At 39.4% G+C, this 27,773-nt stretch overlaps 1 protein-coding gene across 2 annotated transcripts; it reads left to right on the forward strand.

The window, feature by feature from the left end:
- Nucleotides 1–13: 13 nt before the first annotated feature.
- On the forward strand, nucleotides 14–27,289 carry NUDT4 (nudix hydrolase 4). Of its 2 annotated transcripts, none has more exons than XM_041409718.1 (5): nucleotides 14–381; nucleotides 13,961–14,071; nucleotides 19,949–19,993; nucleotides 22,508–22,595; nucleotides 23,636–27,289. In XM_041409718.1, exons 1-5 carry the CDS (start codon nucleotides 283–285, stop codon nucleotides 23,836–23,838), a joined length of 546 nt encoding a protein of 181 aa, XP_041265652.1. In that variant the 5' UTR covers nucleotides 14–282; the 3' UTR covers nucleotides 23,839–27,289. The 2 variants fall into 2 exon arrangements, with proteins under 2 accessions (XP_041265652.1, XP_041265653.1); XM_041409719.1 differs by having other exon boundaries at nucleotides 22,511–22,595.
- Nucleotides 27,290–27,773: the final 484 nt, after the last annotated feature.

The following is a 27,773-nucleotide window of genomic DNA, read 5'->3' on the forward strand; positions in this document are numbered from 1 at the left end:
AATCTTGGTGGGGGCGCAGGGGCGGCCGCCGCGGGCGGGCGGCGGCGGTTCGGGGCGCCGGGAGAGGTTCCATGGCGCGGCGCAGCTCCCGGGGCGGCGGCACTAGCGGCAGAGGCGGCGCGGCGCTGTTGTGACAGCGGCTGGGACTGGCCTTCCTCCAGCCCCGCTCCCGAGCGGGGGCCCCGCGCCGGTGTCCCAGGGGCGCGGCGGCGGCGCTCACAGAGAGGAGCCGTGGCGGCGGCGGCAGCGGCGGCCGGGGGCAGCCCGCGTGTCACCGCCTCTATGATGAAATTCAAGCCGAACCAGACGCGGACGTACGACCGGGAGGGCTACAAGAAGCGGGCGGCGTGCCTGTGCTTCCGCAGCGAGCGGGAGGACGAGGTGAGCCCGCCGAGCACGTGGGGCGGGGGGCGCCCGGCCCAGCCCGGCCGAGGTTCGCGTTCCGCCGGCCCCGCCGCTGCCGCATCCCTTTGTCTGGCCGCGGGGCGCGGGCGCCTCCCGGGGGACGCCCCCAGCGCGCACGGCCGTGCCGGGGCTCCCGCCACGCCGAGAGCCGGCAGGGGCGGCACGGCGGGGCTGCGCGGGGTCCGGCCGGCCGGGGCCGGTGGCGGGGGGGCCCCCGGGCTGTGCCGGTCCGAGCGGGGCCGGGGGCGGGGCGGGTGCGCCTCTCGCCCACCATCTTGGGGCGGCGGGGTGCGCGCCCACGTGCGCGGCGCCGCCTTTGTGCGCGGCCCCGGCGCCCCTCGGCGGGGACGGGGAGAGCAGGGAGGGGGAGACCGAGCTCTCCGGGCGGGGCGGGATGGGCCGGGACACCGGCTGGAACGCCGGGGTTATCTTCTGTGTACCCGTGACACGCGGAAAACCGGTTAATGTATAATGGCGCGTGGAGGGCAGGGCTGGTGTGTCATCCTGAAGGCGAACCTCCTGCCCCGCTTGGGTGCGATAAGAAAGCCTGTGCTTGGAACACCTGGTTTTCCCACTGAAAGAGTAAAAAGGGGCTTAGAAGTATTTTGTGAACGAGCTCGGGAGCGGAAGAGTTGTTGCTGCGGCTCTGGTTGTAGCGGGTAGCGCTCCCCCGGAATTTCGTGTTGCAGCAGAGTCGGGAGGTGGCAACAAAGTTGTCCCGTGTTCCGAGCCAAGGTCAATGGCACTGCCCGTTATCTGGGAACTCGGCTGATGGTTTCATTGCACAATGCCTTTTCAGATGTCTCGGGCTGGAAGCGTACCCTTTTGCGATTTCTGTTTTCATTTTCTTGTCTAGTAGCCATGAAAAAACTATAAAGGTTTTGGGTTTTTTCCTGCCTGTATCTATATGCTGGAAGATGCTGGTGTCCTTCCCGAGCTGTCAGTACAACGAATGTCTTCCTTAAGCATCTACTAAGTCAGTATAATGCAGTGGGAAGAGGCCTGATCTCAACATACAGGCACTTGGGTTTAAGCAAAAAAATTATTTCCTTTGTGATATAAATACAACCTTGGGAGCATGCTGATGAATTTTTATTAGTATGAGGGAGAAAGGCACCCAGCAGGAATCTTGCAAGGTCTTGTTATGGGTTACAGCTTTTCTTTAGTCTCTGACACTCCAACATACATCACCATTTATGAGACTTTAATATTAATTTTTGGATGCTACTCCAGCTCAGACTTATTTGGAATTGGAACACCTGAGCTGCTGTTACAGCTTTTTGCACCAATTGTAGCTGGAAATTAATGGTTAGGGTCACCTTTGTCTGTGATTTCTGTTCATTCTTCATTTCCTGATACAACTTCTTGTCATTTTCTTTCAGTCTTGCATCCAATGAGATCACTGGCTGCTTCAGAATATTGCTTGTGTATAATAAAATCCTTTGAGGGTAAGGATGATAGCAGCAGCTTTGCTGGGCTGTGTAAGAAATACACAATATATAATACCCATACTGACCATTATTGCACTGCAGTTCCTTGTGTACTCTGGATGGAGTACTTGTATTGGTGGCATGAGGCTGGGCCTTGGCATCAGTGCAGGTAGACATACTTGAGGATGAAGTGAATGGGAGAACATCAGATCAGATTTAGGACATAGATTATGTGTGTGGAAACAGTTAAAATTGCTTACTGACAAGTTATTTCCAGGGAAGCAGTGCCAACAGCTTGAACTTGCTTAGGAGCTGTATCCCAAGTGCCGGCTTCCTCTGTATCAGTACAGAATCTATTCCTTAGAAGTTTGATGCTTGAAGTTTTCAGCCAAGCTACATCTCCAGGGTGTTTAAGTGTGGGGTAACTTCTGGAGGAAAGAAACACTAACTTCAGTCACCAGCCATGTTCCCCAAACTGGGTGTTTGAGGCTTGCTTCTGTCTTCTTGAACACTGTTGTCCAGGTAGTTTCTGTGTTGGTCCATTCCATGTAAATGTCTTCAGTGTTTCTTTTCTAAGTCTCTAGAGAATGCACCATCAATTTTCAGCCAAGCTATATCTCCAGGGTGTTTAAGTGTGGGGTAACTTCTGGAGGAAAGAAACACAAGGGTGGTACCTCAGTGGGTGGAGAAGAAGGGAACAGGAGACTCCTGCAGAAGTTGTTGGGAGGTGGGGGTGGAGGGGAACTACAGGATAGAATAGTTTTCATAGTTATTTTGACTTACAGGATAAGCAAAGAGTTGCTTGACACTGGAGTTGAGAAAATAGAACCAACAACTGAAAACAACTTTTAGCAATGCATTTCTTCTTAGGAGTCTTAAAAGCAAGAAATCCAAATCTCAACTTTTTTTTTTTTTAATGGAGATACTGTCTGCAAGACTAGATTTGGTCTATTTTTCATCTGATTAGGTTCTATCTGGAGGAATGAGTACCTACAGCAATCTTGTGATACAAATCTTAGAATTACCCTTTCTTTCTACTTCCATTCTGACTGTCCAAAAGGCTTGTCCCTAGCCATTTACAGCTGAGCTTAAGCTTTTTTTCTCCTTTCTTGCACTTAGTTTTCTGATATATTTGTAGAGAGCAGTCATTCCTTTCTTAGCATTTTTTATAAACTTTAAGTCTTAAATCATCTTCTCTTGAAAACAATTTTCTCTTTTGGTCATCATGGTAGCTCTTACATATCCTTCCATTTGGCAAATGTATTTTTTAACGTGGGTGACACTTGTGGGTGCTGTAGATAGGATCATGCTGTGCTGTGTAAAAAGTTACTAACACTTCTCTAGCTATACCAGTAAAAATGTTGTGATAGGACCCATGTCTACCATGACTGTAAAGCTGTTGTGTAGTCATCTTGTGTTTTCTGGTGGTATCTAAGTCTCTTACTTGTTGCCACCTCATGAACTCTGAACTTGTACCAGAAATTCACGGCAGTGTTCTTACCTGAAGGTGATCCTTCTTCTGTGACTTCATGTGATGTCCCCTGTTGATATCATGACTTCTGGATGCTGCCTCTTGACTAAACACTTAGGCATGTTCAGTAACAGCTTTTTGTGCCCTTTGGCAAAAATTGGGCAAGTCACTAAAATATTTAATATCTTTACTTTCATCTAGCAAAATCTGCTTGTTATGGCTTCCTAGTCGATTTCTCATCCAATCCACTTCCAAAAGAAGTGGATCCAATCCACTTCTTTTGCTGCCTGTGCAGCCTCGTTGATGTTACAGCTGAGTTTTATACACAGTGAAGTAACATACCAATGGAAAAAGACTGGTCAAACCCATCCCTTACACTTCATTATACATCTGTTTATTTTGTTATTATTATTATTATTACACAACTGTTTACATTGAGTTAGTTTGCTTCTTTATTTCTCAACTTGAAACATAAGTGTGCTGTAGAATACTGCTGAGGTGAAATTCAGCCTGGTGGTTCCTGCATGCGGTTTGAAATGCAGACACCAAACTCCTACTGCCCAGCTCCAGCACCCTGTCCAGTTAGACTTACTGCTGGGCTTGCCACTCCTGCTGCCAGGCTTAAAATTGTTGAGTCAGTTCTCCTGAGTGTTACAGGCTGCAAACTGGGCTTCCCTGCAGCCAGCCCTGCAACCTGTCCAAAGCTGCTGCTTTGAGAGCTGATACTGCAGCTGAAAACCTGTACCCCAGATGACTGCTGGTTGTTCAGCTGCACCGCTCTGAAAATCTGTGTTTCTTCATCTTCAAGTGCCTCCACACAGTACAATTTAGTGCTATACAGCCCATTTTGGTTTAGATTTTGTTTCCTTCATGCTGTCATGATGTATGATTTAAAAAGAAAAATCCTTTAAAGAGGAGGAAACCCAAATAGCCAAGTAAAGCGTTCAGTAGCTTTTGGGTGTTAAAGGAGCTCGTCTCTTAGATACTGTCATTAAAGTGTTGCCTGTTTTGGTCTTACTGCTGTCATTTGGGTTGAAGAGAGAGTAAGACAGCTGGATATGAGCTGAAGTGCTGGTTCCTTTTGTTCTGTAAGGAAATAAAACAGTAATTGCAGGGACTCTTTGGCCTTTGAAAGAAAAACCATCCTGGAAATGAAGCAGGAGAAATTCCATTTAAAAAATGAAACAAGGCTGTGTGGGCATGCAGTGCGTGGAGGGGTGCAGCTTTTTGCTTTGAGCAAACAAGAAGCTGGTAGGTGTGTGCAGAAAGCTGATGGCATTCAGCAGGCAGGGATGGGCTGCCACATTTGGCTAGGAGGAAATGAAATTTCCTCTTGAGCAGCTAGGAGTAGATGGCAGCTTTAGAATAAGCCTGCAGGAGAGCCCTCTTGGCTTCCACAGGTTGGGGTTGTTCATGCAGTCAGTGTTCTGCAAACAGTAATTTTAGATAAAAATCCTCCTGTCTTAGGGTCTGTGAAGGTATGCAAGAAGATTCTGACTGTTCAATGCATTGAACAGGGCAGGCCTTTAAAGCAGCAGGAGAAAATAGTAATAAACATAATTTTTGTAGCAATTTGAGTAACTGAAATAATTTTTAAACCTAATTTAATTTTTTTCTATCAACTACATCTTATACAAATAAATGAGTAGTTATTTTTAAGTATCTTGAATATAAACTTTGTGTGCATTCTAATTACTTTGGCATCTGTAACAGTGCTTTATGTAATCAAATATGGTACTGAAAGCCCTAGTTTAGTGTTCAGTCAGCAGTTGCTAGTGGCAGACCTAAAATAGTTTCATATGCAAAAAAAAGTTTCAAGCTTTTCAATTTTTAATTTTGCATTTGTTGTTCAACCTTGTACGTGAGATGGAAACAGATGGGAGGGGGTTTTTTTTAATATTGAGACAGTAGTGAGGAAAAATGTATTGTTACACACCTACAGGAAATGTGGATTTTTTTTTTCCCCCTTCTGTAGCAGGGCATACACTTGCATGTCAGCTATTTATCTTGTTCTTGAGTTAAAAATTATAAGCTCCTAGTGTTATAGCTCCTTTCTGGTCTGATTTAATAACTTTATTTATTTGCTTGTAGAATGTCAAGATAGATTAAGCATGGGTTTCTTATATCTTGTTATGGTGGTCATAGTTTAATCATTTTTTTAAATAGTGTTCCTTAGTTTTGTACAGATGTTGCTTTATATTAGCAATGGTTTTATTTAAGGAAAAAGCAAAATGTTATTTTTATGTGCATTGATTAAATGGTCTGAAAGCCAGGAAGACCTTTTGTTATGCAACCTGATCCATAAACCAGGGCCCAGAAATATCACCTGGCTACCCTGGCAAAATGGAGTGTTCAAGGAATTATTGTAAATAAACTTGCAGAGTCATGAAAAATACTCCATACTTGAGATGGAATTTTTCACTTGGTTTCTTTATCCTTCAATGTAGAGCTCTCAGGTGTAAACACAAATAATTTGTGCTTTCAAATAACTTGGGGTATGACCATGGCTCCTTATTTAAGGCTGGCATGGTCTCCATAGTGGTGTGGGTTACCTGCCTTGCATTATGATGGTCTGTTGGAATATAGACATATTTTAAATGCCAGAGAACACACATTTCACTGTGGGCTTCAAGCACACGGTGGCTTTTATTTTCTCTGTTTCATGTCCCTGCCCTACTATGGACAGGAAGAGTAATTAACATGGGATGATTGCTGCCTTAGCTTTTCCTCAGCATTTTCTTGACACCTGGACATTATCAACCAGAACAATCTGGTCTAGTGGAAGCTGTTCCTGCCTGTGTCGGGGGGGCTGGAACCACCAAATGATTAAAGATCCCTTCCACCCCTAAGCATTCTGTGAATCTATGATCTGTGTGCTGTGGAAAAGGGTATAGCATGAAAAATCAAGACTTATAAACAGCTTCCAAAATGGTTCTTTAGGATGTGTCTACAGAGGCAGTGTTTGCTTGTAGTGTATTCCTGCAGGTTCATATGGGGTCAAAGCTTGTGTTAATGTTAAGAAAAATTGATTGTTAGGTTGCTGTGATTTATGTCAGGTAACCAACTCTGGATGCAAGACACTGGTGTTTATTATGTCCACAGAAAAGCAGCTTTCTGCAGGCATGGCATATGCACCTTATTTTCGTGCTGGAATATTTTTTCACAAATTCCAACTGCTTGCCAGCAGTGGAAGCCTGCAGGTTTAGTGAGGCTGTGGGAATTCAACTGTTCACCATGGCAGAAATCTTCAGTCTTCACTCATAAGTCTTCAGATACTGGCATTAGTTAATAATGAATTGCTTTTTTTTTTAATTTTGAAACATCGAATTTTTTTTTTCCTATACCTATGGTATTACTTGTCTATGCCATATGGATCTGTTTAATGGGGTTGGTAGTTGCTCATAGAGGGCTGGGCTGAGGAGAGAAGGAAATACGGCTATACTTGTATAACATCAGGCTAAGATGTCCTGTAACAAAGCACTTTTTGCCCTGTTTTTAAGATGCTTTTTGAGCTAGTTATATTTATGTTAAGATACTTGAAAAAAATATCCTTTTAGCTTACTTGCACATCCTAAGTTTACTTAGGATTTAAACTGATGGCAAAGTTTCTGTTTGAACTGCTTCAGTTAACTCAGTGAGGCTCAAAACTTCCAAGTTACTGTGAAATAGCATAGTGGCAGACTTCTTCACAAATACATGAATATCACAGCTAGATATATATATATGTGTATATGTATATATATGTGTATATATATATATATGCCTGTATACACCACCTATATGCATTCTTATCTCTAGCTAGAGTTTGTAGGCATGTTTTTTAAAACAGTTTACTTTAATTCGGTGGCTTTTTGACTTAGTGCTTAAGCACTTCGGTGAAACCAGCGCTACAAATGTAAATACTTTATAACAAATTTTGGTCTTCAAAGATGTATCTCAAAGATAGAAAAGGCTAAAAGGTAACTGGTACTTGTCAAGAAATAACGTTGTCAAATCTTTACCTGCAGCTGAACACCTCTCAAAGACTTGGAGCTCTTGTTTCTGACAAGCTCTTGGAAGCTGATCCCTTAGTCAAACAGATTATGTTGCTGAGTAACCAGTAAAGCCCAGTTCTCCTGCTCAAGATTAGGACGTGGTTTCAAGTTAAAAAAAAATGGGCAGCAATATTAATTTAGCTCTTCCCCTGCTACCTGAAATTGTGGTTTCTCCCCTGGTCTGCATTAACAAGCATGAGGGAGGAAGGTTGTTATGTATGGTGGATTGGGGAACTGGCCCAGTGTGAGAAGTAAAACTCATGCTCAGTAAAAAGTAAAATTTTTTTATAGGCACTTGTGGGATGTTTCTTGTTTATTTGCAGGTTTGGTTTTTTTCAGGATCTCCTTTTGTCATATGTCTGGGTGCAAGATCTGCACCCTTCATCACACTGTGAGACCTGTCACATCTGTTTTTCCAAAGCATGCTAAAGCTTAGGGGGAGTTGGAATGCTACAGGTGACTTGAGTCACTTTTTGTGAGGAAATGTGTTCTGGCTGGCATGCCACAGTAGTACAGTGCTGTTCTATTCCTGATATGAACACTTCAGCCAAAGAACATAATGAAGTATATTAAATAGTCAGACGAAGACACTAAAATTCTGTGTCACAATAACATGTTAGCCAAATACTTGAATTTAATATGAAATAAAATTTTTAAAATATTACAGCTGTAATTGCAAGTCAAAAGCAAAACTTGTTCTGAAAAAAAGCTGGCATGTCTCTCCTTATTGCCATATAGCCTTAAAGTTAGAAGGTCTCAAAGGAAAAATAGTTTCCAGATCTAATTCTGGAGTATTATATAATTATGCCCATATTTCTTTACCATTCATCTTCAGAATGGGGGAAAAGTAGCACTGACTGATATCCAGGTGCTGTGTTGCTGCTTTGAAAAGTGATATTCAAGTCAAGTTGGGAGGATATTTCAGACATAATCTATTGTGTAGACTGAACCTACTTTTCTGAGATGCATTCAAGATTTGTGCTCAAATTAATGAGCATTAGAATTAATGTGCTGCTAGTTAGCCATTCCTCTGCTGTTGTTCTAGCTCCTGTTCAGTGAGGCTAAATCATCTTTTATAGCCTCTGTCATAGCTGGGGACTGCTCTTCAGTCTGTGGTCCTTAAAGTACTTTACTAGAGGCTCTTGAATTGGTACAGGCTTACTTGAAATTGGGAGGTTGCAGTGGTGCCTTTCTGCCCCAGCTTGTGCAGCCCTGCCCCGTGAATAGCTGTGTCCTGATGGCTGTTGTGTATGCAGGCTGGACAAAGCTTGCATGGGGAATCTATTTTTCATCCAGATCGGCTTGCTAAACTCATTATCCCAGTGTTAGGGGGAAAGTAAATGTGTTGCAGTCTTGACTTGAATTAATTCTTATAATGCTGTCCAGTCTGATCCTACAATTTTGTTATTACTTTACAATAACTTTGTGCATGTTATTTCTCCATGTTTAAAAAATAAAGTAATTTTGAAAAGTATTGCAGTAACAAATGAGGACTATAAGCAGTCACTCTCCTGAGAATCGTTTCAGGAAGGCAAATGTTCCTTACTAAATGCTGCCTGTGTAGCATTGCTATGGCAAGGTTTAAAGCTGCATTTTCCAACCTCATTGCCAAAAGGCAATTGCATTCTAGGACTAGGATACCATATTAACCTATAGGGGAACTGCAAAACTGTTGCAGAACTACTAAAATGAGGCAGTGATAAAATAGGAAAAAAGTGTTAGAGAAAGGAAGTCTCTTAACTGCAGTAGCAGGTTGACATATGCTCTCTGAGATGTGTGCTTTTGCCTAAAAATTTATACAGTTAATTCTGCAAATACGATCCAGTGTTTGTAAGAGATGCTTTTCCTTGCTTCTCGATAGTGTTCCTGCATTGCAGCATTCAAAGTTGTTCCCTAGTGCTTTTAAGGAAGCTCCTGAGATGAAAACAATTTGAAGTTGAAAATGTTAGGGAATAATAAAGTGCTTACTGTTTGTATTCTTCCCTGAGCATCAGCTTATAGCTGGTTTTTAAAAAATCATAGGGCTTGACTTGCCCTTTTGGCTGTATTAGGATTAAACCATCTTTCTGGCTCTTTCAGGTGCTTGTAACCTTAGCAGACCAACCATGTAGGCTGAGTTTCCATACTGAGTGTGTTAAATTATATTAACCTCCATCAGAGTGGATCCTGTCTTTGTTGTCAAAGAAGGCTTGGATGTTTTATCCTCTTGATGTTTCTGATGCCTATGAAAATATGCAGTACATCTAACAGCACTTGACACTGTTTTGTACCTGAGAGGTACCTTTTAATGCCTTAATGATCTTTTCTATACTCTGACCAGTTTAAATCTTCTGAAATGATTTGTGTATACTCACCTTTGTAGAGTTTGGGAGCTGAATCCTTTGTCTTCACACACCTGTCTTCTGAGCAGTACACCTGGGCAGTGTGATGTTCTTTGCAGCTGAGTCACAAATGCTCAGCAGTCTTTTGGGAGTGAGGGGTTGATTCCTTTTCTCTTGGACATTGCTCCTTTTAACTACCAGCTTTGCTATAAAGAAGGGCAGACTTGGCTATCTCCATCAGGTAATTCAAATATCAAGTTGGACAGATACTGGAGTAGTGGGAGCCATGAAGATGGCATGTGCAGTGGGAAAGACAGGAGTAGATGGGACTAGGCAGGGAATAGAGACCTTAAAGACATCTGATGACAAATAATTATTGTAAAATTGGAATGATATGTTTTCAATTTCAAGTTAGGGATCGCTTTGTTTTGAAATCTAAAAAAACCAGTTTTTTAGCTGAGCTCTAGCTAATTTAAACTTGATCCTTGCTTTTTTAATGTAAATTGATTTTAATACAATTATTTTCCTAAGGTATAATGTCCTTTAGTTAAGAAGGATAGAAAGTAATAATATAAACTTAAACCATTTTCTACCTCTCTAGTGCTTAATACGAAAAAAGTATCAAGATGAATAGCTTGTGATTATAATTTGTATTACTCTGAGCTGTTGCCATTTTGGTCTTCTGGAAACAGGGCTACTAACTGTTTCATGAGTGGTTTTGACTTGAGAACGCTAAAAAGGCCAAAACTTCAGCATCTTTAGAAATTTTCTGTTGTTTGTCTGCAAGTTTTGCATTTATAGTGACCAAGTCCCATGATGCCACCTGCCCTGTAATAACCTTTTTGGTTAACCATATTATGGTTATGTGTATTGATAGGTGCTTATTACAAGCATGCTGGCTAGCAGTTTCTCCTCCTCACTACACTCAAAGGTCATGTCTATTCCTGGACTTGGAAGTGAGGTGAAACTTGGCTGGTAACTCTTAATGGAAGACTTTTTCCTTTAGCTGAACTTTGCAGCTTTGCTTCTTCACCTGGCAGCATTACAGTATCTTTACCTTAGTCTTTGGAGTAAGATAAGCTCAGCTGTATAACTAGACAAGCAAATTGCACTGCAATACTCTGTACCTTTCTTGAACAAGAGTTATCAACAGTAGGTCTTAGTCAGAGACATGGGAAAGGCAGTGATCACTAGCAAATAATGCTACTCAAATCTTAGTCCTTTTTCTACATCTGGGGATACAAGACAGAGATTTCTTTGCATAGGAAGAACTTTTTCTTTTTTTTCTTCTGAGCCTAGTGGTGTTTTGATGTAAAATTTACTGTGCATAAATCAGAAAAAATACAGGTGTGTGGGATTCTGCACTCTTTTCTTTTCCAGTGGACTATTGTAATCTGCTTGACCATGACCCTCCTCAGAAAAGACTGGATTGTCCGGGCAGCCTAGATCATATTTCTCCTAGTTTGATTATCTTCTATTAAGGGAAGGTGAATTGCTGGATTTTTGCTGCTGATTTTTGCACCTCTCTTGGCATGTGAGTGCAGTGTCAACCAATCACAGCTTTTTGGTGTCTTCATAGTTAAGTCATGTTTTTATTTACAGCCTTGTTATTTAGTACTGGGGGATGTATCTTCTGGCCACTTATACAGATGGAAATACCTCACAACTACATGGAACGAAAAACAACATACAGAAAACAACAAAAACATGGAAGACTGCTTGATGCTATACTGAAAAACTCTGTGGAATGCTTTTCAGCCTTACCACACAATCCTGCAACTGCTAGCTATCAGGTCTTGTTGTTTGTGGAATCTGATTAACACCAAGTACGTTTTTGATAGCATTACCTGAGGATGGATGCCTCATGCCCTAGTGGCTTCATGTGTTAATGGGAAAAAAAAATTGTGCATCTGAGGATCTCAGGGATATATCTTAGTGTGATCCCTTGGATTCAGACTGCAAAAGCAGTGGGATCACAGGAGAATAAAGCATAGAGGAAAAGATGTTTGAGAAAATGCTGCAGTTCCAGGCTCAGAGGTTTGGATGGTTGCTAAAAAGGCCAAAACTTCAGCATCTTTAGAAATTTCCAGACTGTAACACTTGGGAGTTTATTATATATGTAGCTTTAAAGCCTATCTACGAGGGTTTATGTATTTTATTGTTGATTACTTCCTAGATATATTTGTTTCTGCTTTTTAAAAGGGTAATTTAAAGCTAATATATGTACAAGCCCAGTTTAATAGTCTTATTGATCAGATTAGCAGTAGTCAACTACTATATATAAAGGCATTAAAAAATCCTGGCTTTACACTACACTGCCAGATTGAGCAACCTGATTTATCCCATAGTAGTAATTAAGAGTTTTATGTTTAGCCTTAACTAAGCAATGAATGCTGATTTTAAATTGTTCTACCAAGCTGGAAATGATTTAATGATAATCATCCTTTTGTTTATTATTGTTGCTAGCTTTCACATGACTGGATTCAGTGCTAGCTTCATCAGCAGAAAATTGTGTATCTGGAACTCAGAAGTTAATTCATAACTTGATTTTTACAACTGTTTTTAAGCACTGCTTAAAGTGGTTCTTTGTAGTGATATAGGTGCTCCACCTAAGTGCTCAAAAACATTTTCTAAAATTACTTTTAGTAGTGCTGTGTACGCTCTGAATCTTTTGTTAATGTCAAAGGATCCTAGGAAACCAGAAGCTTTGGCTGTAAAAATCAAGTTGAGATGCATTTGTGTCTAACCTTATTGCTTTTGCTGAATATGCTTAGGATTTTAGGTGGCTGAGTAAAATGCTTGAGTTGACTGAAAACATGAACATTTAGATCAGATGCTAAGAATGTTTCTGTACTAAATTATGTCTCTGCTGTATTCCTTAGCATAGGAAAAAACTTTGGAGAAATCAGTCCTACCCTAAAGGATTCTCCACTGTACTAATCTTGACTGCACATAAGATAAACATCACAAGACAGTATTTGTCAGATAAGACTCTTCCAGGTGCACCTCAGTATGCACACATATTGCTGCATTCGCAAAGTATGCAGTCATCTGAATTACACTCCCAGTTCCTGTAGGTGAACCTACAACCTATTTCCATGAGTGCCAAAGGGACATAGTATAAGTGGTAATCATCTTCCTTTTACTGTCATCAGAGAGTCATTTTCCTGTTTAAGCCAACAGGGGGTAAGTTTGAAGTCCATAAAGGTGAGGGCTGGGACGGTCACTTCAGTTGTCTGGCACCAGTTAAAACTATAACCTTTAGACTTGAGGTTCTTGTTCTAGTCTTTTAATTGCTTTTCAAGATTTGAGTACTGACCCTGCCCTTTTACTCCCCACAGTTGTCCTTTGACTTCAGGGTAGGGTTTATGTAAGTAATGCTTAGAATTGGAAGTTTTTTACTACATGGATGACTGAGTATGTCTTGGTAACTGGGACTTGTCTCAAATATAAGTTAAACTGCTTATTTTCAAGTGGTCCTGAATCAAGGTCTTATCTTCATAAACTTCAACTGCAAAATTACAAGGTATCGTAGTTTGTTGGAGCTAACATCTACTCTGCTCTGAATATTATGAAGTGCAGATCCTATAGACAGGGAGTTTAAAATTGGTGTGTATCAATGGCAGAACCAGGTTAGAGTCAAATTAAGTGAGATTGAAGTGTATTGGGAAAAATGTTAAATTTAGAAATCAAATTCAATGTGTTGTGCCTTTTCCTCTTACATAAATGTTTAAAAGAAACTAAATTGGACAAGGGCCAATGAAGTACTCTTGCTGTATTTCAGTTATGCAATAGTGTAAGCATATCATGCTAACATAACACTTCAGTAACTAAAAAGAAGCTTGTTTCTGACTAAAAATTAGAAATATTTTCAAAGGTCTGTTTTTAGCCAGAAGATGCCATTCCAGAAGAATTAGTTTAACGTCTCTGTGATGAAAATGTCTTAATTTTCATACTTCGCCATCTATATGATTTGAAGACTTAGTTCTGGAAAATACTGTTAGTAGATTTTTGTTGTATGCCTTCACGTTATTCTGTATTTTCCACATTGTGTCTAAGCATCCAATGAAAGCATTTGTACAAAGAGATGGCAATGACATTGTCTTGACTTAGTTTTATAAAACAGATTGGTTGTTAACTGTTTTCCTCTTTTTCCAACTCCTGCTTGCCTGTCATGTTTTCTTTCTGAAGTCTGTAATCCATCTGGCTAGGTGAATAAGTGCATTGCTGGAAAAGCAGATAGTAGTGAGATTCCTGACTTGTGAGCTGTATTTAACAGTCACTTGCAATTATTTATAGGTACTGTTGGTGAGCAGTAGCCGATACCCAGATCAGTGGATTGTACCAGGTGGAGGAATGGAACCAGAAGAAGAGCCGGGGGGAGCGGCCGTGAGAGAGGTGTATGAAGAGGTAACAAACACAAAACAAAGCAAAAAATCCAGCTGATCTGTGCTGCTGTTGTCTTCAGATGGGAACCAAGAAGGAAGAGGGAACTGCCTCCTTTACCCAGTACTTGACTGAGACCTTTGTGGTTATGAAATTCAGAGAACTGCAGTTCTGTGTGTTAGAATTGGATATAGTGTGGTGAGGTGAACTAATCAACTTAGCTTCTTTCATTTCATAGCTAAATTTCTGTCTGACTTTACAGACAAGTACTGGAAGTAGAACTGTGACTTTATGCCAAATGACATGTTATAGTAGTGCAACATTTCTGTGTTTGTGAAGAAAATGTTTGACTTGCAGCTCTTTCAGAACAGAGTGAAGGTAAACTAACCATTAACGTGCAGCTGCATAAGAACAAGAAATCAACAGACCTTTGAGGACATTTCATACTAAACAGATTAGAAGCTGATTTATCTGAGCAGTTGAGAATTCATACATTTATGGCTGCTTATCTATAAAGAAAGCACTATGGTTATAGTCTGCCTTCCTATCTCTGCCCCTATGACTGGGCAGAACAGAGCTTTAAGTCATTATGAATTCACGCAGTTTCCCTATACTACAACACTTAAATGTTAAATTCAGAATTCTGGGGTTTCATTTGCTGTTTGTTTTTCCTAGCAAAGTTGTGAAAAATATTAAGTGTTTCTTTAATATCTAACAGCCATGTCTAAACCAAATAAAACTGCAAGAAAAATCAAAATATCATACTTTTAAATAGAAGGTATAAGATTTTTCATAAATTGGATGGATTCTGGTGAGTGAACTACAGGATTTCTACTAAACTTAACCAGTTTCCTCATCCCATTTTGCTATTCCCAAAACACACTGATATTGTTGCTGATTAGTGTTTGTAATAATTCTTTCTATTAGCTATGCTGTTTGATGGTTTATCTTGCTTACCCTAAAGACTGGTTCTGTTGTGATGTTGAGGCTTAGGAACTTGATGTAGGTGTGACTTAGACCAAACAGTGCCTGCTATTCAGTGTGAAAATGAGACCTCCTGTGAGCTGTGATTCAGTGACCCTTCTCCCACTTTCCTTGGGGAACAGACTGGTTCACTGCTGGCTGCTCTCAGCAGCCTTCCTGCAGCAAGGTTCAAGCATGAATAAACCTCACTGAACCAAAGGTGTTTGTTGCAGACTGTTCAGTTTTGCTGGAGGAGCTCATTTTGACCCACACAAGACATACTCAGGCACAGGGTACAGTCCATTTGAAAGGAGCAAAGAGTTTGGATTCTAGCAATGAGTCAGCAAAGATTTAGGCTTCCAAGCAGTAGTAACACTTCCAGGGAAAGTCTTGTCTTCCCACTGTCATGAGTTCATGGGTAGGATTAAAAAGCCCAGTCCTCTGCTCAGTGTTCTTAGGAATGCTGGTAATTTTAATTGCTGATCTATAATTAGAGTATAGTCCAAGGTGAAGGATAGTAAAGTCTCATCTCCATGTTAAATTTGAGCCGCCTAAACTGTAGTTATATGTTTGGGGTTTTTTCTTTGGTGGTAAAGAATGGATGATCTTGAAGGGACTATGCTTTTTATGGTGTTTTGGAGTACAATATCAAGTTCCAGCCATGTTCAGCTTTGAGCTGTGCTTGCAAATGCATGAAGAGTTTTCACAGACTAGGGGCTTTCATAAGCAAAAATAATTTGGTTCCACTTGTTCTACTCGCTCAGAATTCCTGGGGTATGATAGCTTGTATAGATGATCAGACTTAGAACCTCATACCTTAAAGTAAAATATTTGCCAGCTACTGGCTAAGTCCTATATACTTCCATGAGATTGCCAAGTGCCATTTTTAAAGAAAAAGGAATGGTATTTAGGGGTTTGAGCCATGGAAATTCATACTGACCTTTCTAAAGGTGGATGTCCTTTCTATTTTTATACTAAGGTCAATGTCACCTGGCAGGCTGGTTACAGTACAGTGAACTGTTAAGAGTTTTGTGAATGAATAAACTTCAAAGAACAGTGGTGCTGGTTTGAAATGTTTTTTCAGTATTGGGTCATGCACAAACTAAGAATGACTCAGTATTTCTATGAAGTTATTAAAATGGATAAATTCATAGTGGGAATTATAATGGCATTCCTTAATGGTAGAAGTGCTGATAGCCCACTGGCTTTAAATAGCCTCACTTCAACACCAACAGTGGTGTATTTAGAATGTTTTACAACTCAAAGGTCTCTGTAATCAAATGTACATGCATGGCAGTTTTTTCATAGTCTGCCTGTGTACATGACTCTAGGGGTTTTTTAACTCCTCAATTCTCTTTGTGTTAGTGATTTTTGTGTTAGTGATTTTTGCGTTAGTGATTTTTGCCTCTACTGAATATTTAGTGTTTCATTTAAGATTGCCTGACATTTCACAGGCTATTGAAAATTGACAGTTGCCTTAATTATTTAGATGAAGTAAGCTTTTACAAACCTGCAAATAGAATACCAAAATGAAGTTACAGAATAAAGCAATCCCAGAAAGGTATTGAACCTCATCTAAATGAGGAGCTACTCCATTAATGAATTTGGAGCTTTGTCTTTAATTGCATAGCACGAAAGATTAAAATAAGTTGTCTGCAAATGCAGTGTTCAAAGAAAAAATACATAAATGAGTGACCAGCCAGTGATGCCCAGCCTTGTAAATGGAGATGTTCTGTGAACTGTGGACCGCTCCCTTTTCTGGCTTCATCTCGCAAAAAAGACTTTTGTTTTGTTTGTCTTAGTAATGTATTGGGAGAAATGTATATGAGAAAATATGCAATTCCCTCAGCCCTGTGTGGATATAGTTTCTGAGAAGAAGAGGGTCATCCTGAAGATTAATTTGCTACAACTGTGAAAATGGCAGTAATATCATCTAAGACTTCTCACAGGAAATAGAGGAATTAGCTCCAATGAGCATGTAATATTTGAAAAATGACTGGGTGCTACAGAGTAGAACTAGTTAGACACTGCAGAAATAAATAAAGCAGACTCTCAGCTGAAAGATTAGGGCAGATGTAGTCACACATTTTGTTTTATAAAAGTATGCAAAAACTTTTATAGAGGGTAGGAGTAGTCTTGCCACCATCCGTTCAGAAGTGTAGCCAATAAAATGGCTACAATACTGTCCTACAGATGCCAGAGTTAAAAATAACTCAAATCTTTCAGATCTTAAGCAACTTTCTGCCCTGGTAGGCTGTTAGCTTAGAAATGGAACTGCAGCATGACTCTGGCTCCATCTACAGGAGACAGGCAAGCCTGAGCTCCTCTGAGACTGCAGTACCTCTCCAGCTCAACAGGAGTGACCTCTGGGCCACACTGATTATGGCATGAAGTGGAAAATCTTCTCTCTTGTGGCTGGGTTTAGACTAATGCTAAAATATATGCATAAGATTCAGATCTGAGGTCCTATTTGCAGAGTACTGACTTCCTTAGAGAATTGTTCTGGGGAAGGATAGCACTTAATTCAACAGCTTGTCTGTCAGAAGAAAGCTGGGCTTTTTCAGGCTTTTCTCTCAAAGTTTAGATGGCCTTACACACTTATGGAAGCCTATAGGATTCTGATCACTTGAAGAACCATATTTTAACAGCCATGGGTACATAAAAGCCAAAGGAAGAAGTATGTTATAGGAGAGGCAAAATGTCTAGAATTTAACCAGTGCATTGGATTAGATTACCATTGGGAAAAGTGGAACTGCTTTTGATGTTCTGGGGATAAAGCTGAAGTATTTCTTGGTCCTCTAGCACTTAAATTTGACACGTTTTGAAGTACATTATGAAAAGAACTTGAAGGAAATATTCCTGTTAGTAAGAGCACTTAAAAGATCACTGTCAAATTCAAGGTACTTTTTCAACTATGAAGATTATTCAGTTGAATATTGTTTTCAGGAAAAAATCACACGCCTTTGAATTACTACCTTTTTGCACTTGAGTGCACAGGTTTTCAAAATACACTGCTGTCTGTAGGCATAATGCTACATTTTGGAAACATGTCTATTTGAGTAAAGAGTAATTAGATATCAGTTATAGTAATTACATTTATGTAGCAACATCTGGTTGCACCAAAGCTTCACTTCAGGCTTTGGGAAGTTTTTACACGTGATCTAATGGAGTGCTTCTAATAGTTTCATTCAGAATTACTCAGCTAAGTGTATTTGTTTAAAGCATTGATTTGCTTGGAGAGAGAAAAGAGAAAGTGTTAAGTAAATTCCACTTAGAGTAGCATTGATAAATTCACATTGTGACTATGTTGACAAAACTTCTCTATGAAAGCTATTCAGTATCAGTAAACCTAGCTGGTCATGGTGGAGTTGCCACGTGTTAAATATTAGTTGTCAGACTCTAGCTTAAAGTGACACTGTAATGCTGACAAAATTAGGACTGATCAGTAAAACCATTTCTTCAACATGCTGCTTTTCATGAATAAGTGCTTTTTCATTACCCAGTGTAAAGCACAAGCAATCTTTATTGCCTGTTGTGGCATAGATTACTCTTTCAGCCCAAAATAAGGGCCTGTCTCTTTCCTAATTAATGTGCTGCTTAATCACTTATCTATCAGGTCCAGTTGTGTATTTTGGCTTTATGAGCTCTAACAGGTACGTTGGCCATCACAGCAGACAAACAGAGTAGTGTATATAGTTTTGCATTAAGCTTTTGCTCTAGCTCTTGCTCTAGATAAGCAAAATGCCTTGATAATTTTGCAGAGGCTGTGGTCGGGCTTCCTTCATCAAAATGGCTTAATAAATAAAACCAGCCGTCTGCTTTCTTTAAAAAGACAGTCACAGAAAACATACACTTGTAAGACTTTGATTGAACTTATTGCTAAAGCCTGTCAGAGTTACTCATTAAAATGTAATGAAGATCCATATGGTCCTTTATATAAACCCATAAGACATCAATAACTGTCTTTGGCTAAGGCTGGAAGCAAAGACTGAAAACTAGAAAATGTCATCTTAGCACTAAGAAGCCCTATTTTAAATATTGGCTATATAACAAGACAAAAACAATCTAAATATTGTCTGCCAGTACACAACATATGTCTTTATGTGGCAGTCATATGGACTGAGTTTTGTTTAGAATTAATGGATGATCGTAAGCGATGTCCCTTGGAAGAGACGTTATGTATTACTTTTGGAAAAGCAAACTTTAGAGTCTCAGTAGAAAGTAATGACCACCTTATCTGAATTGATAAAAATCACAAAGCATAGGCTGATACAGGGATTGTTTTAAAATACTGGAGTAAAACTCTGAATTGAAAGCCTTTTGTAATCATACTAGCTAGAAAAAGAGTTCAAAACTGCAGAGAATTGGGGATATAAATTTGGGGTTTATATTACATGACAAAAGCTACTTTGATATGAAAACTAACACACATAAAGTCATTATGCTGCAAGATCCATGCAATAACCTACAGTTTAATTTATTATTGTATTTTAAAAACTTGTACTTAAATTTCTGTGTAAAATAGCACTGGAGTTTGAATGATTGCTTCTTTAGATTAATTTTAATACTACTTACAATTCTCTTGTCCTTTCCACTTTCCTGGATTATTTCAGTATTGGGTAAGATTTATCTATTTAATAAAATCCAGTGCACTAAAAATGTGGTAATACAGTATTTTGGTCTGGATGGAAACCTTGAAAGATTTATGGATTCTTTGATCCACTCATTAGGACAAGCTTTTGTACTCTTAATACTCATAAAGAGTCTAAAACCAGAATCTCCAAAATTAGTGCAGTACTATCTAGTTTTAACTTAAAACTTTTACTTAAATAGCCCTAATAAGGAGGAGTATGCTAATGTAGGATGATGCTACAGATGCTTTATATTTTTTTTTAATTAATACCAAATGCTAACACTTTTTTTCTGTTTGTTTTGTAGGCTGGAGTAAAGGGAAAGCTAGGCAGACTACTTGGGATATTTGAGGTGAGCTATTTCCTTTGAATTCTAAAAGCAGTGATAAACTGCAACATCATACTTAAATTCATAAGTATTACCTGCCTATTATTTTCCAATGTTGCTGGATCTGCTACATTAGACAGGACTTTAGGTTTTACATGATCTGTGAAGATTTGAATAGGAAGAGTTCCAAGTACTTACACCAGTTTCACAGAATCACAAAATATTCTCAGTTGGAAGGGACCCCCAAAGACCACCAAGTCCAGCTTTAAAGTGAATGTTTTGTACAGGGATCAGACCCATCACCGGGGTGTTATCCAGCACCAAGCTCTCACCAGCTGAGCTAATCTCAGGTCATTCTGGACCGTTGCTGGAAAGATTAAATTAGTACTTGGACAATATCTAGATGGAAAAAAAAAAAAAAAGAAAAAGATATGGGAAAAAAATCCCTAAAAACCAAACCATTCATAGAGTTAGGATTTCTGAACCACTACACCAGTCTTTTTTGAGGCACTCTTTTGACTTTTCCTCCCTGGTTAGATTTTGCTGAAATAATTTGTCTACTTTCACACATGTAAATTGATGAGTCTGGATGTGAAGTCTCCTTATGGCTTTAATTGACTAAAAAAAGGCCAAGGCTTTGGACAACAGATATTTCAAACCTTTAGCAAACTATGTAGTTCAAAACATCTCTTTGATGGTATAAACATCAGACTCTGAGCTACTAACAGTGCAAGGACACATGCTAGCTAGAACTCTGTTTTAGTCCTGCTCAGGTTCTAGACAAGAGCAGACTGTGGTTTAATAGTCTTCAGCTCCTAATACATCCAGTGTTACTATATTGTACTTTATATTAAGTGGAAGTCCCTTGTCTCAAGGGGTACAAATCTTCACCCAGCTTTTACAGGCAGTGTATTCCTGACAAGGGATTTCCTGTGTGAAGTATTACTTAGTCATGTGTCCCAGTGTGTGAAGCATGGAAGCCATGACACAATTAGAGAAGCTCCTGAAGTTTTGTAGTTAGTACTACTCACATTTTTCTGGTGTGTTTTGGGTTTGAGTTGAACTGGGTGGTCCCACACATTAAAAACTTCGCTGTGTTTTAACTCTGCTGGTCAGTCTACAAAAGTATTCTCCATTTCCCAGCTCAGACCAAAAAACCCAAGATATAATCTATCATATTTTTTGGCTTAAGATGGACTGAAAAGCATGATGATTCCTTGATAGTTCAGGTATATGTTGTTCTGAAGCCATTTACACCAGCTAGACCAGAAGAGAGAAAAATTGGTGTTGTGTCACTTTTCTAGGTTACTTCTAACTTAAATCAAGGCCCTATTTCAATATCTCAACAGGCCTCCACAAACTGTTGTTAGTACCACTGAGGGGGCCACACCTTGTGATGGGGGGATGGAACTAAGAGAAGATGGAAATAAATGCTGCTGCTGAGTCCTCTTATTCTAGAACTACAGCCAGAAAGGATATGTGTTATAAATATATGTATCTCACTTAATGGTGATACTGACAAAGAACTCCTGGAGAATTTTTATTTCCTAGTAACACACAACAGTTCAAAAGTGTATTAAGCTTGTAGTGAAACAATGTGAAGTGGGAAGGGTTATTTGCACAATACAGCCACTTGTTAGGGGAGCTAGGCCATAACATCTCTTGGTTCTTAATATAGTTGTAATTGTAGATGGTCCTGGTTTTATTAGGAGTTCAGCTCTTCTCCAGGGGGAAGGATGGTTTAATTGGTTGGGTAGCACCTCAAACACTGCCACTGGCCTGCTTTGGAGTAGCAGGGAGTAATGTCTCTGCCAACCTCACATGGACTGGCTGCAGCATGGTGGCCTTGCCCTGAGCAGATAGCTCTGTCAGCTCTGTGTTTAACCTGCCCTGTGCAAAACACTTGCCTTTGAAACAGCTGGTGAGTGCTGCCATCGTGGCCAGCCTGCTGAATGAGCAGATGGCAATGGTTTTTGCATTTGGCGTGACTGCAAGCATAAGCTATTTCATTTGCTTCACTCACAGAGTGAAATTTTACAGCCAGCACTGTGTAGATGACATGGCCACATGATGCAGTGGTTCCATCTTGGAAAAAGTGTCTGCGTGTTTTTTAAATGACCTTTCATCTAGGAAATGCATTGTGAAAACAGTTGTAGCAAATGTGGAGTACTGTGGTAATTTACGTACGTAAAAGACAAGTACTAGTACTTATCTAGGGCAGTACTAGTGGACAACTGCTAATATTTAGCTAGATGACCAAGAACATACTTTGGCCAGAATTTCACAATCCTCAAAATTGTTTTTATTGTCTTTGATTTGGTTCAGTTTTTTTAGTCTAGTTAAAGAGAACAGCTGTTTCAAATAAAACTTTTGTTTTCCCATCATTTTGGGTCTCATCAGTACAGATGTTTGTTTAGTGAAAATAAAAGCCAGGCTTGTTGGCAACTATCCTTTAGAGGTAAGTAATTTCTAATCCTGTAGTTGTGGTAAGTCTGTAAGTTTAGATGAGAATTTAAACTTGTATTTCTAATATTCAAGCAGAACCAGGATCGGAAGCATAGGACGTACGTTTATGTTCTTACTGTGACGGAAATCCTGGAAGACTGGGAAGATTCAGTTAATATAGGTAAATTAATACTCTGTCCTTATGTGCTACACTTTAAAATGTCGTGAGCAAACTCTTTTTATTTTTCTGAAGCAGTTTGTGTAATTCAGGGGGAATGCTAATTCTGTTCTTGAAAAAGTCATGGGATGCTATTCTTGCACACTTTAATACATAACTAGGGTTGCTTCCAACATAGTGTTACTCTTATTCTTAGAATACTCTAATTATTATAACATTATCACAGAACAAATCTTCGAACTTTTAAAGGCCAAATACTATACTGCCAAATTGTTTTTTCCATAAAAAGTAGAATGTTTTACTGTCTGATACTCTAGGGTATTTTTGAAAGTGTCTTTGATCTTAAATAAGTGGTTTCTGTATGTTCAAGCACAGTACTTGTGATGCTGTAAAACCAATTGAAAAATAGAATTCATTCAATTTTTAACAAGACCATCATTGACCTTGCCTGTATGTATTTTCAGAGACTTTGAGTTTTAAAGGACTAACTTGTAAAAGTAAGATGGTCTTTAGCTGATCTTAGTAAAGTCTTGAAACTTACATAAAATGTCTGATACAAGGTATACTATTTTTTAGAACTTTCAGCTAACCTGAGTAACTCCGCATATGGATGCATATGGAGACTTTGAGTATGGAATATGGCTTTTGAAATCAGATCAAGCCATTCTCATGCATGCATGTTCAGTCTAAAGATTGGTTTTCTGCTAGGCCTGACAATGGAGGATGGCAGTATCAAAGCATTTAAATAACATCACACTTTCCTCTAATGAGCTGATGTGGCTTTTGGAGCATATAAAGAGTCATATAAGTTTCTTTCCAGTATCTGCTTCAAGGGTTATCTGAAAGGCTTTATTATGAATTGCATTTCAGTTAGCTTGTGTGAATCTCTTGCGTTCATCAGTTCTTTCAAGGTCTTCTCCTTCACTCTTTTGCCTGACAACTTCAACTTCCAAAGAACTGAGAAAAAGTTAATAACTAGATAGCAACCAATAGTGCTGTTAACATTTTATAACTGTTCTTTCTTGTGGATTGTACTCATTCAGGAAGGAAAAGAGAATGGTTTAAAGTAGAAGATGCAATCAAGGTCCTTCAGTGTCACAAGCCTGTTCATGCGGAATACTTGGAAAAACTGAAACTGAGCTGTTCACCCACTAATGGAAACTCTGTGGTTCCCCCTCTTCCAGATAATAACTCCTTATATGTCACTTCTGCACAGACTTCTGGGTTGCCCTCTACTGTGAGATAAACATTTGGATTACCTTTTTATTCGTGTCATCACAACAGGAGACATCTGTGATCACATGTAGGCATCTGTATAACTGTCAGTTCTAAGTGAAATACGTGAATGTGTCATAATGTCAAATTTATTTGAACATGTTTTTCTTTTAACAATGTAAAGTAGTATTTCAGCAAACCAAAGCCATATAGGGATTTTTTAAAATGCCTTAATAGGCCATTAAAAAAAAAAACAACTTGACTATATAAGTTTATAAATTTACATCTCTGCTAAAATAAAATATGCATCTCAGTGGTGTTCAGCTTATTTAAAATTTGTGAGTTCTAGTCAGTAGTTAAAGCTTGAGCAAATAGTCTTCTACTAAACTATTACTTGGTATCCACAGATGAAGTGCTAAGACCTTAAGCTGGTGGTATTTGGGTAAACGGATGTGTTGAAGGCAGAGGTGCATAAGGGTGATACAATAAAGCACTAAACCACATTCAGCCTGTCAAGAGCAAAGGATAGCAACACTAAGCACTGCTTGCCTCAGTTATCCAAAAGGTTGCCTTGTCCTATGCAATCGTCATGTAACATAAAACTCTAGGGCAAGAACAAGAACTTTTTCTTGCAGCTACCAAAACTATCCACTAGACTGCAGTTTCATCACTTGGTCAGCTGGTGAACTGTCAGAAGATTTGTGTGAAAAGCATTGTAGATCTTTCTTCCCCCCTTTTTTTTTCCTTTTAGCCTTGATACACATTTTGTTAATGGTGTGATTACACTGCAGGTTCCAAAAAGTTCATTCTTCAATTAGAAACATCTCATGTGGTGTTGCTGCAGTCTGTTGCAATTTAAAAATGTTTGGAGGAAAGTAAGACTTAACCAGGAGCACCCTTAGGCTGCAGAGGTGTCTATTGGCAAGCATGTGTTGAGGTGCCTTGCCCTGCAGGAGCCAGCAGTGCTGCCTCCAGTGCTTGGCACAGGAGTGTTGATAGCTACTACACCAGTAGAGAAAGAATACTCCTTTTTCCTATTAGGAGTGCTGAAACCCCCCATTTTAAGTTAATTCTTAAATCCCTCAGTTATACTGTTTGAACATCAATTACTTTAGCTTCTTCAAATAAATGCTGGCCTCTTGGTAAAAATGTAGTTGGAATAAATGAGGTACAGCTAATAATCTCCCTGTTCTAATTGTTTCTCGTGCTTATCATGCAAGAAGATGAAAACTAAATCCACTGTTGGTCTTAATGTTTTTACCATAGGATTACTCTCTCTGTATGTGTGTGTGTGCATGGTTTCTTCTACAAGAACACAGTCTAATCCACATGAACATCCTACTTCTGAATTTTTTCTAGGATTTAAACCCAACTGTACCTCCTTTATCCAGCCAAAACAGGTCGAGGTAGACCACTACCTCATGTGTGAAGTTTATTCTGGGTAAAGCTCATTCTCTTATACAATATTTGAACCTTTGTAAATAGTCCAACTAGTAAATAGTGAGTGTAAAATGGAAAATAAATGTAATTTAAACCTTTTGTTACTCAATACACAAATGGTTAACTTCTACTTTTTTAACACAAATTGTGTAAAATGCTGCTATGAATTTTTTTGTGCTGTTACACTTTTTTAGGGAAAAAAAAAATGTTGTTGCCACAAGTTACTCCTAGAAAAATAATCTTGTGCCATATGTAAATGCAGTGAAGCTAGGGCGATAGATGATCTGATCTCTTAATGCTGCTCTCTTTGAAGAGGCTTAAATACTACTGACAAGAGGCATGAGCCACAAAGCTGAAGACTTCTGAAACAGTGGGCAGGACACTGCTTTCCATCCCTGTTAGCTCCTAGTCCAGGTCACTTCCAGAACTGGAAAGAACACACAAGTGTTCAGGTGCACCTAAAGGTGGAAGTATTGCCAACAGCTTGTCCATCCTTTCAGCCATGAGGTGGGAGGCCAGGGAAGGAGGGAAGGAGCATCGCCATTTCAGCAGTGCACACATGGGAATACCTGTTTTACACTGAACCCTGCTCCACACTGGGACACCATTTGCTCAGCTCACTACTTTAAACTGTTCTGCCAGGTGAAACAGGAGAAGGAGGGGTTGAGCATAATGAGTGTCTAGTTTTTATTAAAATCTTACTCATGGTGTGGAAGGGTACCTCTGGCTCCAAAGCTGCCTTTAAAAGAATGAATCATTTAGCTCCCTTTTTTGATCACTTTAATGCTCACTTTTTTTGTTCAGTAGTTATTTTAACACTTTAAATTGAGCAAACTTGTATAGGTTTTCTTGTAACAAGATTATATCAAATCCATGAAAGCTAAAACAGAACCCAGAGTTTCAGTTTTTATTCATTTAAAAAAATAATGCTCTGTCTCCATTTCAGATTCTTGGAATGAAATCAATCCAAGCTTGTATGAGATTTAGTGGTAATGCATGATCTTATTTTGTAACTCTTGAATTATGTATTTGATAATAATGTAAAATGTACAGTACTGCTGTTGCTAACAAACTCAGAGTTGATTGCCTATAAATATTTTTGGTCACACACATTTGAGCTGCTCAGTAGTGCCAGACAGATTTTTTTTAAACAGCATTTGTTGTACAAATCTCTTCAGTCTCTATGCAACCTTCAGAATGAAGTTCTATTGCTTTGACTTCTACTCCCTTTCAAAGAGAAATGTTTTGTGAATTGCAGATGTAAACTGAAGACACTTCAGTTTTGCTACAGGGAACAACTACAGTGAAGGGACAGCAGTATGGCTTCAGTACTAATGAAATCTGACACTAAACTCCAACAGAAAGAGTTGTAAAAATGGGAATAGGAAGGCTACAATTTTTTCTACTACCTATCAATTCAAATGTTAGAAGCATTTTGTTTTTACATGAATCTCTAGTCAGATGAGCCAAACCTATTTCAAACAAAGCAAATTTGGGATTTTTCTCATGCCAAAAATTCTGTACAATGTATCCAATTTGGTTCTCCAGAAGAAAAAGGGAAGAGACAGGTTGTCATCTGCAATTGTCAGAGTCTACTCTGTACTGCTGCTTTTCCTGGCTGATAGGTTTTGAGATTCTCATGAGTTACATTGAGGTGGTATCAAAGAAAAAGAGCCTTAAAGTTTAAAATCTCATGGAGCTAGAATTAAGCAAAATGGATGTGCTTTTAAACACAAGAAATCCTGAGGTATTGCAGAGAGGCTGTTCAAGTGAAAAATCTTATTTTGGTGCTTACTGCACCCCTGGCTTAGCCTAGCATTGTTCTGTTAACAATGTGCTGTGAAAAGAAATGAGGGGCAAGACACTTTGTTTACTTACCAGCATGGTTTGTGAAGTGAAAACTGAAAGGAAGCGGGGGTGGGAAGGGAATTAAGTTGTACACATTTTGACCTGCTTGCATGGATTTTCTTTAAAGATTGATGTAAGAATTTTGACTTTTTATATTTGAGAAATACCAGAATAAAATCTAAATTAGTCCTGTGGATGATGTAGTCATTCCATTGCAAATACTGTACCAGAAGTGATTGTGTGAAAGGCTTCAACCCCATCTGAACTACATTTAAGTTTCATCTAATGTTTCCTCCTTGCCTTGTCCTGGCACTCAAGCTTTACCAAGCTCATTGTTCCAAAGAACCATTTCTTTTCCTTAACTTGACGTGACACTCCCCTCTCCCCTTAGCACACATGTCCAATGCCTCTCCCAACTTGAAAACTGGTGCCAGTGCTCAGCCTGCTGCTGAAGACCTACCTCCCCTTACCTTGTTCTTTGAACCTGCATTCTTCCATGCTGTTAGGCTGGCAAGCAGCTCCTGTCTTTCTGCCTCTCAGTATCTGCGACAAGCAGAGTTACCACAGCTCCCTCTCTTCAGCTTAAGGAGAGTTTTACCATAGTCCTGTCTGGCTCCTATCGCTGTATCTCCAAAGCATCAAGTGAAGTGTAAGGCTCAAGTGGAGGCAGAAGTGTGA

This window comes from Onychostruthus taczanowskii, unplaced genomic scaffold (genome assembly GCF_017590055.1).
Source record: "Onychostruthus taczanowskii isolate IOZ18803 unplaced genomic scaffold, ASM1759005v1 scaffold31, whole genome shotgun sequence".
Lineage (NCBI taxonomy): Eukaryota > Metazoa > Chordata > Aves > Passeriformes > Passeridae > Onychostruthus > Onychostruthus taczanowskii.